The sequence below is a fragment of the Synchiropus splendidus genome, chromosome 19, assembly GCF_027744825.2.
Source record: "Synchiropus splendidus isolate RoL2022-P1 chromosome 19, RoL_Sspl_1.0, whole genome shotgun sequence".
Taxonomy (NCBI): Eukaryota; Metazoa; Chordata; class Actinopteri; order Syngnathiformes; family Callionymidae; genus Synchiropus; species Synchiropus splendidus.
Genome location: NC_071352.1, coordinates 9,372,619 through 9,387,906, shown reverse-complemented (window position 1 = coordinate 9,387,906; position 15,288 = coordinate 9,372,619). Strand labels below are relative to the sequence as shown.

General features: G+C 41.4%; 3 protein-coding genes across 3 annotated transcripts; 1 reads left to right on the top strand and 2 right to left on the bottom strand.

Annotated features, from left to right (window-relative positions):
• Positions 1–28: 28 nt before the first annotated feature.
• eif3g (eukaryotic translation initiation factor 3, subunit G) lies at positions 29–2,650 on the bottom strand. Its single transcript, XM_053851445.1, has 10 exons — positions 2,548–2,650; positions 2,412–2,458; positions 1,773–1,861; positions 1,636–1,695; positions 1,408–1,512; positions 1,126–1,321; positions 908–1,018; positions 513–649; positions 278–384; positions 29–202 (listed from the first exon to the last, which is right to left on the bottom strand). The coding sequence occupies exons 1-10, from the start codon at positions 2,568–2,570 to the stop codon at positions 187–189; spliced, it is 891 nt and encodes a 296-aa protein (XP_053707420.1). The 5' UTR covers positions 2,571–2,650; the 3' UTR covers positions 29–186.
• A 209-nt stretch (positions 2,651–2,859) lies between these two features.
• ppan (peter pan homolog) lies at positions 2,860–9,232 on the bottom strand. The gene is made up of 13 exons (XM_053852353.1): positions 9,044–9,232; positions 8,626–8,796; positions 8,441–8,542; positions 8,321–8,371; positions 7,979–8,149; positions 7,734–7,810; positions 7,451–7,558; positions 7,248–7,371; positions 7,082–7,160; positions 6,775–6,904; positions 6,532–6,692; positions 6,098–6,454; positions 2,860–4,525 (listed from the first exon to the last, which is right to left on the bottom strand). The coding sequence occupies exons 1-13, from the start codon at positions 9,056–9,058 to the stop codon at positions 3,597–3,599; spliced, it is 2,475 nt and encodes an 824-aa protein (XP_053708328.1). The 5' UTR covers positions 9,059–9,232; the 3' UTR covers positions 2,860–3,596.
• A 749-nt stretch (positions 9,233–9,981) lies between these two features.
• On the top strand, positions 9,982–13,942 carry angptl6 (angiopoietin-like 6). The gene is made up of 7 exons (XM_053851976.1): positions 9,982–10,143; positions 10,625–11,100; positions 11,173–11,310; positions 11,379–11,577; positions 12,552–12,745; positions 13,192–13,462; positions 13,525–13,942. Exons 2-7 carry the CDS (start codon positions 10,645–10,647, stop codon positions 13,707–13,709), a joined length of 1,443 nt encoding a protein of 480 aa, XP_053707951.1. The 5' UTR covers positions 9,982–10,143; positions 10,625–10,644; the 3' UTR covers positions 13,710–13,942.
• Positions 13,943–15,288: the final 1,346 nt, after the last annotated feature.

The following is a 15,288-nucleotide window of genomic DNA, read 5'->3' as shown; positions in this document are numbered from 1 at the left end:
TGTACAGGATAACACACACATTTGATTAAATCATTTATTTTCACTATGAACACCTTTTAATGCACACTTGAGACTTGTGGAACGGATCAAAGAAAACGTTTTTTGTGAAACATTTTTTATTGAGGCAGCCACATTTCACTGCAGTAATAAAATCTGGCATCCTGGTTGTGATGGTTTGCCGGCTTCTTAGTTGTTTGATGGCCTGCGGAGAGAGGCAAAACATTCATTTTAGGGTGACAAATGGCTGGGTCCCTGATATAAATAGCACGCAACTTACTTGGCCCATTCAACGTTGAGAATAAGATGGTCATATCCAAATCCTGACACTCCTGCGATCGCTCTGGCTGCATCCTCCCGCCGATGGAAACTAATGAAAGCAAAACCCTGCAGGAACAAAAAGAACATTCGAACCATGAACCATAACTGAAGGCCAGGTAAAGTGGGAAACACACTTGGCTGCTCTGTCACAAATTCCTGAGAAATCAGAATGAATAAGCAGCACTTGCACAGACCTTTGACTGTCCAGTATTCTTGTCTTTGGCCAGGTAGATTCTGGAGATGGACCCAAAAGGCCTGAAAAGCTCCTGCAAGTCCGTCTCACGGGTGTCCTCGGACAGATTGGTCACACGGATGGTGGCATTGTCGTCAGCTGTCATGGTGTGGAATGGACGCAAAAATTAGTACATATTTGTACAATACATTTGCAAAATACTTCACTGCTGATTTGGCTGGTCAGATAACAATAAAGTTGAAATATTACTGTTCTTTAAATGACATTCCTTTCAACCAAATGGCTGAATAATAACCCAGCTCTTTCTTGGAAACATTATGGGATTCTGTGAGGATAACTGACCACGTTGTCGGAGGAATGTGTCACTTAAGCAGGCCAATGCATTGACTCTCTCACCTCTGCGGTTCGGCTGCATGGACTCTCCTCTGCGGGTTCCTCCATCCCTCAGGCTCGGTGGCACATACTTGCCTGTCTTGCTCTGAGCAGGCTGCACCGGTTCTGGCTCAGCTATTCAAGAAAGACGCAAGAACGCCTCTATCAGCATTGATGAACAAGTGAAAACCTGTGGGAAATGTCTATAATCGACATATGGAGTGGGTTGTGGAGATGCTTACCAGAACCAGCAGGCTTCTCCTTGTCTCCAGTAGAAAGACCCAGCTGTTCAGCAAGCTCCTTCTGCATGGGTCCCAGAGTATCCTTGTATGGACAGCGGGTGGTCCAATGGTCTCCCTTGCAAATACGACAAGCAACAATCTTCTGCCCTTTCAGCTTGTTCATCGGGTCTTCATCCTGGTCTTGGGCGTTCAAGTCCTGCACAAAGAGTTGGTCGGCACAATCAAATCCAAGTCACTCAAACTGGTCAAGAATGTCAGAGAGAAGAAAGGAATTAAAGTTACATCTTTGCTTGAGATGTAGGTCATGTAGACATCATCGCTGACAGTGGTAGTGGCAACATTAGGTCCAGGGGCATCAAACTCAGAGTTTCCAAACTTCTTCCAATTCTGAATGTAGAAAAAAATAGCATTTAAATCCAAAACGTGTTCATAATTATTTACAAATCTTGTTGTAATTTCTTTTAAAAGGTGAAAAGCAGAATTAGGAATCTTCATGATGGCAACACTGACCTTCCTTCTGGCAACAGCTTTTGAGGCTTTCCGGGTTTCAATCTTGAATGTTCGAATGATCTGGAGATCAAGCAGGCACGGTCAGTGACGGAATTCTTGAGTTTATCCGTAAATAAAACGAGAACAATTTGACAAACCTTTGATTTTTTGCCATCTTCATCTATTTTGTACTCGGTAACAGTTTTGATATTTCCTTTGATTGTTTCCTTAGGTGCTGGCAGGGATCCTTAAGAAACACAGAAAGGGTTTAGTTTTCAAAACTCAGAGCTAATAGTCATTTTGATTCAGGAGGGAGAATCCACGAACTGCATCACATTGCAGATGCAATAACTAGAACACGGTTCACAGAGGTACAAAAGCAATAGATGCCTCGTCGAAAAAGCAGTTTGTAGAGCGGCTAAAATATATTAGAATATTAAGTTTGACCTCCCCCAAAACGCTAAATCCGACATTCTATTCCTGGTATTTGGCGATATTTATTCTGATGGGCTGAAAATAAATGGAAACCTGACTAGCACAAATTAGCATCGGCTAAGCTCGTCTGCTGCGAGCCCACTAGCAAACCATATGTTCGATGCTTTCCACGCAACATAAACAATTGCGGACAGACAACATAATGACGTCTCAAAATGCTAGTGTTTAGTACGTGTTGTCGACTTTAGATATTACCCTTATGTACTGCAAATACGTAGGAGAACCACGTGGAAGACCAAGTGGCTTCGTCGGCCTCGACCGCAGCCCATTTTCTTATAGCAACATGCTAACCTAGCATTTACCTTCATCTCCTTCCTCTTCCACTTGGTCCGCCCAGCTGGGCTTGGAGCTGAAATAAACAATAAACCACAGACGTGTACATCACACCACAATGCACGGATTTGTCCATTTTGGTTTAATAAGAGGCAACACACTCACTCGTCGTAGTCCATCGACGGCATCCTTTCGATACGTTTCGCCGCTAACAGCGCGACCAGGAAGGACACCACGAACACTTCCGGGATTATGCCTTCACAGTAAAACCTAAGGTAGACTTCAGAATAAAAGCAGACTATTTAATTCCGTCATAACTTCGTAGGCGGCTTTCAGTGCTGTGATAATAAATATTCTAATTCTAGGTAGCCGCTGATGTTTAATGCGGAATACTGCTGGCAAATTACAGCAAATGTACCACGCTATGCAGTTCAGCTACCTGCCGTATAATTGTCCCGCAGGGAAGTCATGGAATTACAAATGCAAAAATGTGGAGGGAGTTTTTCATTCGAAAAATAAATTTGGGCAGAGTTTGTTGGGGTATTGAAAGCTTTATGTGTCCGCTATTCAATTTCCCCAAACGTTTATTTTCACTTAAAAACTTTTTTTTCACTCCAATCATTTTGTATTCAAACCTTGATAGTAGAGATTCAAACCTTTTTTGTTCTGTTCTTATTTTTCATATTCAATTGTTTCTTTCCGTATTCAACACTAGATGGCAGAAATCTGCCTCCATACAATTCAATCGTTTTAAATGTTTCGCTTTGTAGTATAAACAACTGAAATAAAGGGAAACTAGAAAAGTACAGTGTGCCAACTTCACATTTAATTCATTGACTAGGAATCAAACTCAGGCTCCAGGGTGGTGGAAGCCTGTAAATCCAATGAATGGAGACCTTGAAACTGTGTACATCTTGAGTGCTGTACGCTTGAATTGATGGCTGAAAGCTGATTCTACAATTGAATCTCTTGTTCCTTGTACCACAGTAAACACATTATATATTTATTTGTGACACACAAAAGTATTATAAATAAGACCGAAACAACCAAAACATCGAAAGAGTGATCAATAGCAGGGTATAAATGGAATGACTGTTCAGGGATGCTTTACAGTACTGTAAATAACTTGCAGTTCAAATCTCAGTTGAGAAGGCAGTCTAGAGAAGATAATGCAGCATTTTCAAAAACATATCTGTTGCAGTCGATAAGGAGTTTCACTTCCTCAAAGCTGCTCTTTCATTATCTTTGCGGTTTGTGCCACAGCAGGCAAGTCTGATACTATCAAACACTGCCATGTAGAGTACTGGGTGAATACACATGTTCAGAGTGGCCAGCCCCTTCGAAATTTGGTACATCTCATAGACCCAGCAAACAAAATCCGCCTTCTCTCTCAAATATGTGTTGTAGGTTTTGAAGATGTGAAAGGGCACAAAAGAAACAGCGTACAACACAACCACAGACGAAACCAACAAAGCCACTTTCCGTTTCTCAAGAGCGGTGATGTTTGCGTTTTTACACACCACCCAGATCACCACGACGTAAGACCCGAGCGTCACCAGGAAGGGAATGAGGCAACCGAAAATAGCCAGAAATAGGACGTAAGTGTAGTGTGGGCTTTCATCCCCAGCTTGTTGGCAGAACGATACACACTCGGTGTTGTTGCCTTTTGGACAAATGGAGGCAAACTTGAACACAGGGCAGGAAATCATGGCCACTACCAACCAGATAGCCACGCTGGCTGCCTTGGCGTGGACCGGTCTCACGTGTGAGTGAGTAAAGAAGGGCCATGTGAGAGCCACACATCTGTTCACGCTGATGGCCATGATGAAGAAGATGCTGGCGTAGAGATTACAAGTGAAGAGAAACCTCTCGATCCGACACGCCGCGTCTCCGAACACCCAGTGTTTATTAAAAGCATAGTAGATGACTAGCAGAGGCAGAGTGAGGACGTAGAGGAGGTCACTGATGGCCAAGTTGCAGGACAGGACCACGCCAGTGTGCCAATTCTTTCTCTCCCGGACCACCAGCAGCCACAAGGCCAACAGATTCCCAGCCAGGGCCACAACAAACTCCACTCCGTACACAGCCGGCAGCAGGTTGATTTGAAATCTCACACAAGCGGTGTCGGGCGTTGCCATGGCATCTATGACTCACACAAGTTCATCTGTGAAACAGAAACATTCAGAACGTTCTAAAAGAGAGAGGGTATTGTCAAAGCTTTACTCACCAAATTTATAATCAGTGTGCAAGTTAGACGCAGAACGGCATCTGTCAAGACGTAGTCAGACATCAAGTACCAGTTGTGTGTTGTCACCCTTGAGTGTCACTTCCTGTGTTGCAACTGAGAGAAGTGCACATGGTCAGCACAGTCAACATCTCCCTCAATGTGCTGCCTTTATTATTGGTTTGATTGTGCAAATACATGGACAACACACAATACAACTCACAAGTATGAGCATTCTTCATTAATAATCATATCACCGGGGGCAGAATATACAGTAGTTGTGTGTTGGAAATTTGAATGTCTCTGCACGTCAGAAATAAAAATGTGTCAATCCCACTTCAAATTGCAAACAATGGAAAGCATTAGCTGTCATAACGTCATATGAAAGTCGATGCAAACGTGAACATGTGGATCACAAGATAAAGTGAAATCTTTTTTAATACTATCACAAAATAATGGCATGCAATACATTATATACAAGAAAGTTCTCACACTCTTTTAGTTGATAAAAAGTGTTATTTTGCGCAACAGCGTTGACTAGCAGATTATGATCAATTTAATGTTTTTTTTATATATATAAATCCGCTTCACAACATAAAATAAAAAACGTAGTGACTACTTACGTCTGGCCATATTCGTTGACGCGGTTGTGTGAAGTGGGAAGGCAAGTCCACACACGGGCAGACAGGGGCCACACCTCTTCGGTCGAAAGTTGGAAACATTCCTGGAATTCAAAAGTCATACTATAGGTGCCAATATATTTAAGCGCTTTGCCAGAAGATGCTTTATTCCCACTGATGATTCTTGTGTATTTCAAAGGCATTTCTGAATGTAAAAAAAAAAAAGTCACATCTAACGGTTTTATTCACCAAAGCTACACACGTATAAACACAAGCTGTTTATATATACTGTATATATTTATACATACATGTAACATCTGACTTACGACCAGGATCGGTTCCGACCAACTGGTCTTAAGTCAGATTGGACTTAAGTCGAATGCCATTCAAAATAGCCGACTCAAGGGTTATAGGTACTACTGTAGTGGTAGATTGCTGTGTGAGAGTGAGAGGGATACTGTCTGAAAAAGTCAAGCAGGTCGTAAGTTGGATGTTATGTGTATATAAACACTTATTGCACCTACCTTTTGGGGAAAAAAACAAACAAAACCTAATTTAGATGCTAATGGTCACGCATATTGACGCAACTGGAGATATTAAATGCAGTCTGCATAAAAATAAATATCTACATTCATTGAAAAATCCCACTCAACTCGAAAGAATCAAGTATGCATGTTTATAGTGCATACAAATTCAGGAGCCATCACAAAGACACCACACATTGAATGGAAATATTTATATAGCAAACATACAAAATATACATTCTCTTATTCAGCGCTGATTTTCAGCCATAACATGAACCACATCTCACTGAGCGGTGAGAAGCTCCAGTCCTGTACAAGTCCAGTGTTCAGGGCCACAGAGCCTCAGCCCCTCCCCTTCTTCTGTTTGAAACTCTTTCTTCCAGAACCTGTTTTCTTTAAGTTTCCTTTTGGCCCCTTTGGTTTGAAAGACTTGTCTTTATTACCAAACTTTTTCTTGCCATCAAACCTCTTTTCCCCATCACCAAATGTTTTTGTCCGAAAAGGTTTCCCTTTCTTCCCGAAGGTCTTCTCCTTGTCTCCCCCCTTCTTCCACCCCTGTCCTTGTTTATCACGTCCAGGACCGTTTCTCTTCAGAGATTTAGTCTGTTGTTCCATCCCTGGTTTTCTATTGGACGTCTTCCTCTTTTTGAACGGTATGCTTGACTTTCCCGCAGCTCTCCTCTTCTTGGCAGCAGGGAACATATCTGCACACAGATTCACTTGGTGAGTTGAAGTATTTTTTTTTTAATGGAGCAGCAACTGATGGACCAAACCCACCAACCTTCATCTGGTTCCTCCCCGACTGCCTCTCTGTAATATTCAGCCTCATCTTCTGAGTCACCTGCAGCTGGATGATCGTCCTGCAGTCCAGGATCCTCCACTTCATCGTCATCTTTCTCTGCTTCACCACGCTTCCTCTTGATCCCCTCCAGGCTCCTTTTCCTGTCAGAATGAAATATCCATTTGAATATTTACCAGCACAAAATGAAAAGGACAACCACACTAAAAAATAATGCAACTTTACTTGTTATCTTCTCGTTTCTGTTTCTTCACAGCGATGTTCTGCTCCTGTTTCTTCTTGCGCTCCTGTTTCTCCTTCAGCTGCGCCTCCTTCCTCTCCAGAATCTCCTGGATTTCCTCCTCAGTTTTAGAAACTGCGGCAGAACAACTTTATCAGCGCCATTAAGCAAAACCACAACAATCAAACTGGATCTTCAGATGCATCAGTAAGCGTTTACTTTTTGAGTGAAATCACAGGAGTTCATGCTCAGTCTGTCATCACGCACATCTGAACAAAGATGGAACATCGAAAGAGACTAAAGGAAACTTACTGACGGCGTGGTAAAGCACGTTGCCTTCACCCATCCCGTCCTGGATCTTTATGAGCTTCATGGTCAGACGAGGGCCAATCTGAGGAGGATACAGAGCCAGACATAAGCAACACACATTATGGGCGATATACTAGAGAACGTCCCAACACTCTGCTTCAGAACCCACCTCAGTCAATCGGACTGCACTCTGCTGTGCTGCCATGTTGCCTCTGCCGGAATAAACCTGCGGCAACTCTGTGATGTTGTGGTCGCCATCCTGTTCAGCTTCACTTTCCGACAAGTTCGCACCTCTGAGAGCGAAAATATAGTGTCATCTCCCCTCCTAACAACAACCGAAAATCTAGATCACACATGCAGAAAAAAACTCACTTTATCAGCAGCTCACTGATGTCCTCGAACTTGTTCATGTTAGGGAAACGCTCCTGCATTAGCTTCTTCATGCCACGGCTCATTCCCACCGGCACGACCTTCAAACTGCTGCAGAACATGACCAACATATTTAACAACAAACACCAATGAAGCACAGCACATTTTCTTAGTTAAAGGCTCATCAGTGCGTTTACTTTGAACATGCATCACTGACAGTCAATTCAAAAGCTTTCATCATCTGAACCATAGAGCCTCTAAATAAGAGAATATTTTCCCCACTTACTAGTGCCGAAGTTCAATTTCCTCTGTCGCCGGGTCATAGTTGAGTAGCACGCACCTTTTAATGGTGTTGAGACTCACCTAGAACAGAAACATTCTTAGAGGAAGCTACTCGAGTCCCTGCTGAACAAGTCACACACTGACTGGAATCAGAAAAGTTTTTTTCGTCAGAGTTGACCTCAGAAGCTAATACAGACATCATTTCAGCCCAATGTTGAAGGGGCTCACAAATAAGGACCAAACACACACCTTGTGCACGTTTATGGAGGGAAACATGTTTTGGAACATGGTGGCCATCAATTTGACTTGCATTCCATCTGAGCCAAAGTTATTGAGGACCAGAAGTGGGTGGTGGGCGAACTGCTGGTCATGCATCCGGTGCTTCTTCAGAGAGGAGACCACGTCTTTGACCAGTGTGTACTGGAGCACAAAGAGGCTATTAGAGAGTATAAACTTCATGGTATATAAAATGACACTTTGTGGTACATCAGTGCGTTTACTTTGAAAAAACATCACTGAACAGTCAAGCTGTTAAAATAGCATCACTTGCACCACCTGCTGTTGGCATGTTTAAAGAAAATATGCTTTTACCTTGAGAACTCTAAAGTGAAGTGTGGGTCCTTTCGGAAGACGAGCCAGTCTCTGAAATAAAAAGAAATAATGTTTTTTCCTCCAACACATTCAATGGAAAGAACAGGTTAAGGTTCTCACCATATTTATGGTGGTTGGCGTTTTACTGAAAATCATGAAGTGGGTGACTCCCAGAGGTCCTGCGATAGCAACAAAGTCCTTCATGGTATTCTTTTTCCTGGCCTGGTCAAGAACGAAGTTTAAACGTTTTGCAAACAATAACACGTCTGATCAATAAATCAATAGGAGGTAGTTTATAGTCGGACCTTTAGGCTCTCAGCTGTGTATGGCTGCATGATTCTGCGGACGTCCAGGATCAACTGAGCCACGTTTTTCCCGATCTGTCCACGGTGAAACACGAAGGAGTGCGGCACCGACCCGTACGTCTCTTCGGCCACATGGTTAGCAGCTACACGAGCTTTCTTCTGGTTTTTAGTCTGAAAAAAAAAAAAAAAACATTAACTGGGGAATATTAAAACAACTCAACATTAGCATCGACACGTATTTTATAAACTAAGAATTACGAATGTTGACGTTAAAGCGAGAAACCAGAAGACAAACGGCCTGCAAGGTGCTTTAAAAAACGACTTGGAACACAGAACAAATTATTGACCAAAACAACACTGTAATCTAAACAGCATAACCGCAGTAATAGCTCGTTTGCTAACACGTGGCCTTACTCACCTTCGATTTCCCCATAACTCGACTACTAACGACAACACGTTTGTGATAAACGCATTCAAGACAAAGAAAAAGTAACAAAAAATGCACTTAAATAAATACGAATACTCTCAATATGAAATATAATTCGTTAGCTAGCCGCTCCGCCTCAGAAGCCGCAGCTCCCACATGCTTTCACCTCCTTGTGTCACACACAAAATGGTCCGTATTTCTACATGGCTGCCTGACGTGACGTCGGTCCGGGTAGCCGGAACTTCACACATGATCCTTAAAAAAATGTCGTGCCATGAAAGATTGTGACATTAAAAGTCGTTGTTTTATTTTTTTTTTTCAATATTTGTGATTAAACTGTAAAGCATTTCATTAATATGCTTTACCTCCTTCTTATATGTAATTATGCGGTCATTATTTATTTATTTTTGGGAATATACACCTTTAATATAGCACATAGCACATTTCAGAGCAACATTAATGAAAAAAAAACACTTACATGACCGTTTTGAAATTCAATCGTAAATTGAATGGTTCATCCGAGAGAAGCAGGATAAATAGGATAAGTCTCCTTCCTTTTAAGTATCTATTTTACTTTATACTGTATCTATATAAGCATTTTTTTAAACCCTGACAAACTTTTCCACATTTGAGAAACTTTTTTGCATCACAGAAATAACAACCATAAACATCTAAGCAATGGACAACTTATACTCACCCAAATAACTTATTGTTAAAAGTTGTTTTTTTTTTTTTGAAGACTATATTCAACAATTTAATGGTCTGTTGTCAATCTTGGTGTTGTGGAGGATGTGCAAGGTTAATGGCCGAGGGAGGAGACATCCCAGGATTCCACCGCTCAGCTCTCAGCTAAACAAGCACTTGGAGGTGGTGTCATTTGGATGGTTTGTAATTAGGACTCTTCTTTGGCAGATCGCTGAAGACTGGATACACCACACCACGGACATCTTTTGTTGCTACTCTTGGTTCATTTCAGTCCCGGATCATCTTAAGATTCAAAGGAATTTTTGTGACTTGTAATCTGGAAATATATTTTTTTACTTGGAAAGAAGACTGATCGCTGGATGAAGACAAAGACCTCATTGGCTACAGTAAGTAATTCTCTCTCTATTCAGAAACAAGGGTGTGTTATATTTGCTCTAAAATCAGAGACCAATATTTCATTTCCAAAGTCTGCCCTGCGATTTTATTGACTCTTTCATTCGGTTCTTCACCTCGATCGCTCTGTTTGCAATGTCAATATTGACGTGAAGTGAATAGTTTATGGTATTGACCCTGCCTGTTGTTCTGGGTGGAGGAGACCACTCGGGATGGATTCAGTTGACTGTGAGGTGGAGTTGTGTTGATTCTGGCTGCTATGTGTTGACTGTTGTGTCTTCGGTATTGACCTGTTAATAAATTCCAACCATGGGAAAATGTTTTTATTTACACTCTGGAATAAAACATGGCTCCATTTCCATTTTTTTAATCCCATTTTCAAGCTTTCATCTGAAGTAATATATTATAAAGAAGATATTAAAGCTTCTCACTCATAACATATCATGACTAATACTGTCATTTGATTACCTGCAGGACAGCCACACAAGCTCAACATGAAGATGCTGACTTTAAACTTGGTCCTTCTCCTGTCTCTTTGTCTGGACGTACAAGAAGTTGTTGGGCGGAAGGAGCAGCCCAATTCACACGCTCAAAAACGTTCCCCGGAGACAAAACCGAGCCAGTGCTCTTACACCTTCATCGTCCCGCAGCAGAAGCTGACCGGGGCACTTTGCTTAAACACCCAGTCCACCACCACCAACCAGTCGGAGGTGGCATCTCTGCGTGCCGAGCTCAAACGTCAGCAGGAGCAGATGGAGAAGCTTCAGGGCCAGCTGGAACAAGAAGGCGCCCTCGCCATGGAGGTGAGAGCTTTACGCAAAGAGAGCAACAGCATGAACGCTCGGATTGCTCAGCTGTACGCCCAGCTGCTGCATGAGGTCATCCACAAGAAGGACCAAGCTTTGGAGCAGCGGAGAGTGGAGAACCTGCTGCTGAATGCTACATCACAGGTGAGCCATCCATCATCATGCTTGATAAAGCAAAGAATAAAAAAGATAATATTAGCTGGTGGGGCGTCATAGGCCTTGCAGGTGTCCAGTAACTACCGGGAGCTGGAGAAGAAATATGGAGTCCTCACTTCCACACTCAGCTCCCAGAACCAGATGATCTCTCGCCTGGAGAAGCAGTGCCACTGTAGTGAAACCACCCAGTCATCTCTGGTAGGAAAGGGAGACTGACTTTATTAAACTTGAATTTGCTCTGACTCCCACTGTTGCTTTGCTTTCAGGTAGCAACTGAAGCGACCCAAAGCCGCTCTAATGTCCATCCGAATTACAGCTCTGAAGCCAGTGAAATGACCAATGACGTTCAAAGAGACCAAAGCGTTCCACTTCAGCAGGAGCAGACGCCGAACCAGGTCTTGACCACGACGGCCAGCACGCCCACTGACCACCCTTTTGTCAGCTTCCCTGTCACAAAAACTCCAGGTAGACCTGCTGGTATACTGTTGCTTCTCAGTGTTTAAAAGAGGGTTTGGCGTCAAAAACCCAATGGAGTCATTGACCTAGTGGTGGGAGCCTTATCTTTTTTGGGGAATGCTTTTGGAATGTGGGGCTTTTATCAGACTTGACAAGCAGACATAAACACTCATGTTTAATTTCGTAGCTGCTTTTGTAGCTCACTTATTCAAGACACTTACTTAAAATAGCAATGCTTTTACAGCAAAGTGCAACATCTAGTGACTCAAACCACTATGTAGTTTTTCAGAATCCTGAACCGTGTTTCCCGAATGTATGAATTTGCTGTCTGCAGATAACGACGCTCACTCCTTATCTCTGACAGAAGACATGTGTTGAGGAGAGGACAATAAAGATACGAGAATAAATGTAAATTAAATAAATGAGAATGTTCTGCTGGCTGAATACATGCTAATTTAAAAATAAATTATTAGTACAGAACAAAGTTCCACCACTAGATGACAGTGTTTATCTCAAAATGAAAGTGGCAATGCAAAAGTATATATTTTTGCTTCAAGCAAATTAAAAAATATATATTTGTGTTATGCGGCAGTGTCAGCATTTCCGACAAGACTTCTCTTGTCATTTGGCATTTCCGGTCAGGGGTTGCCACACCAATGTCAGCATCCCCCAGATATACCTTTTTCTAATATTGTCCTTCATTCAAGCACAAGACTAGGAAGCTCTTAGTCACTCATGACAACAACCAGAGCATGTTTAACCGACAATTTTAAATTTGGCTTTCAAGAAAAGCATCAATGAAAAGATGCTTCATTCTGTTTAGTTTTACTTGGAAAACACTGCTAGTTATTTAAATAAATATAAATTATTTTAAGTATTGTTTGACCTTACTAACACACTCAATGTCTCAGTGGCATCTTCTTAATTCATAGTGGAAAATGCTTTGGCAGCTCAGTATTTTGAAAATGAAAGCCATCTTTCAGGGCCGTGGCGAGACTGCCAGCATGTGCTCGATTCTGGAGAGACCGCTAGTGGAATTTACCTGCTGCGGCCACAGAGCGCCAACAGGCTGCTGCAGGCCTGGTGTGACCAGAGCCACAACCAGGGAGGATGGACGGTCATCCAGAGGAGGCAGGACGGATCGGTGAACTTCTTCAGGACCTGGGAGCAGTACAAGGTGATAGAGTACATTTCCTTTCCTCGGCAATGACAATATATATTCCAACACAATGACTGAAAGCAACAGTTGATATTACAAACGGCAAAGAGTATTCATTAATATTCAAAACACGCACAGGAAGTGTACTGCTCTTGCCAATGATGCATTTCTCAAACCCCTAGAACCCAGTCTGTCAAGTTGTCACAATGTTTATTTACAGCTTGAAATAAAAAAAAAAACCTTTAGCGTCAGTCCCATCTGGGAAATGAACAGCTGCTGCTGTAGGGAGCTGGTGATCTACAAAGAGTTATGATTGAAAATGGTAAATGTGAATACTAAAAATGAGCCTAAATAACTCTTAAAGACAGGAGTAGTGAGGATGTGTGGTATTATATGCACTGACTCTGACAAGAGGCCAACCTAAAGGGTGACTTGAGTCAAGCATTCTGGCCCCTATCTCACAGCAAGGTTTTGGGAACCTGGATGGAGAGTACTGGCTGGGCCTGGAGCATCTGTACTGGCTCACCAAACAAGCCCAGTATAAGCTCCGGGTGGCGCTGGAGGACTGGCAGGGCCGGCAAGTGTTTGCAGAATATGACAGCTTCCACCTGGAGCCGGAGAGTGACTGGTATCGCCTGAGGTTAGGACAGTACCACGGCAACGCTGGAGACTCTCTGTCGTGGCACAACAACAAAGCCTTCACCACTCTGGACCGAGACAAGGACAGCTACACAGGTTCTGGTTCAGCTCTGGTCACCATGTTGTGATGTGAACGCTAACATCCCTCTTGTGATCAGGTAACTGCGCTCACTTCCAGAAGGGCGGATGGTGGTACCACATGTGCGCTCACTCCAACCTGAACGGCGTCTGGTACAGAGGGGGTCACTATCGCAGTCGCTACCAGGACGGGGTCTACTGGGCGGAGTTCCATGGAGGCTCCTACTCCCTCAAACGAGTGTCCATGATGATCAAACCCACCTAGATCCACTGTCATGTGGACATGTTGTTGTAGATAATTGTAACCTGTACAGTCTGTTTTTGATCTGAAGTTCAGTCACACGTTCACAATATGGGACTTAATTATTAAAAGAAACAATTTCATTTCATATTGTATCACATGCATTTGTCACTGTCACATTTCAAGTTTAAGGATCAACCAAAAATATTCAATTTAAATTAATGCATTAAACGTACACTAAACATTTTACCTTTAAATTTGAGCAAATATTTGCAGTTTTACTCCCATTTTTTTCATGGTTAAATAATTGCAATATATTTGTAAATCTGTTCTCAATAAAATGCTGAAAATAAGTGTCATGTTTTACAAGTATAAACGTGATATGATTCATTTGAAGGTTCTTAATCATTGGCGCACTTCAAAGCTTTTTGTCCTGATAAGGAAATACATTACTACCACTACGGCTTATTCAGAACCAACATTTATTGATGATTAGCCCTGAAGTTAACTTACCCAACTTGGAAGTGTTGTTGTTTGACTGGATGATTTGAATTATCAAACATTCACCTTGACATCTGCTTTAAAAGAGAAGGAAAGAAAATAATGAAAATATTAAAATATTTACTTGTTGCACTAATATTCAGTAGCCATTTTGTCACACTTCATGTTCATCAGTTGTTTTTGTATGTGATATTGTTGCAAATTACTTCAATTAAAATGTTTTATTTATTTATTTTGTTTATTTTCCACATATTACCATTTTTTCAATATATTTTAGCAACATCCCGAATATTATATTCTATTCCTTTTAAATCACAACATTTTGTTTTCCCTTTGTGTGTGATTAACTTTTACCTCCCGCATGTAATTCTCAATTGAAAATATTGATTTAAATCTGATAAAAACAATTTTTAAGATGTCGTAGTAGGATTTTTAAAAATCCTCATGTATATCAAAAATACATCCTTGTTAATATTACTGGTCATTTGTTTAACTTTATTTATAATAATTTACAGATTACAGTAATAATGATATATCTATAACTGATAAAATAAACAGTGCTTCAAATAACAGTGTAATTCAGCATTGCATCCATCCTGCCTGCATAATTCCGCTTTTGGCGTCTTCGTTTATTTTGTCTCTTGTGAAGTGAGAAGCAAAGTGCAGCTGCGATTATAAGGAACCGACACTGGAGAGAGCCAGAGGGAAGTTAGAGCCACAACAGCCACGTCAACCGTTTATTTAGCGATGATGCCACGAATAAAGTTGGGACTGTGACAAGATGATTGTGGGGCCACAGAATTAAATATAGAACAATTCCAGTTTCATTGATGAACTTACTACGCTATAACATGTTTGTAACAGAAAAAGATACTTGTGACATTAAAGTTTTCATTTATAGTGGAAAAAAGCGCAAAACAATTATATAAAATCTGAAAGTAAATGTTAATCTGGATGCTATTTTAATTCGGAATGAGTAGTTGTGTTTGCTATTTTCCCATGATGCCTGTCCATATATATATATATATATATATATATATATATATATATATATATATATATATATATATATATATATATATATATATATATATATATATAT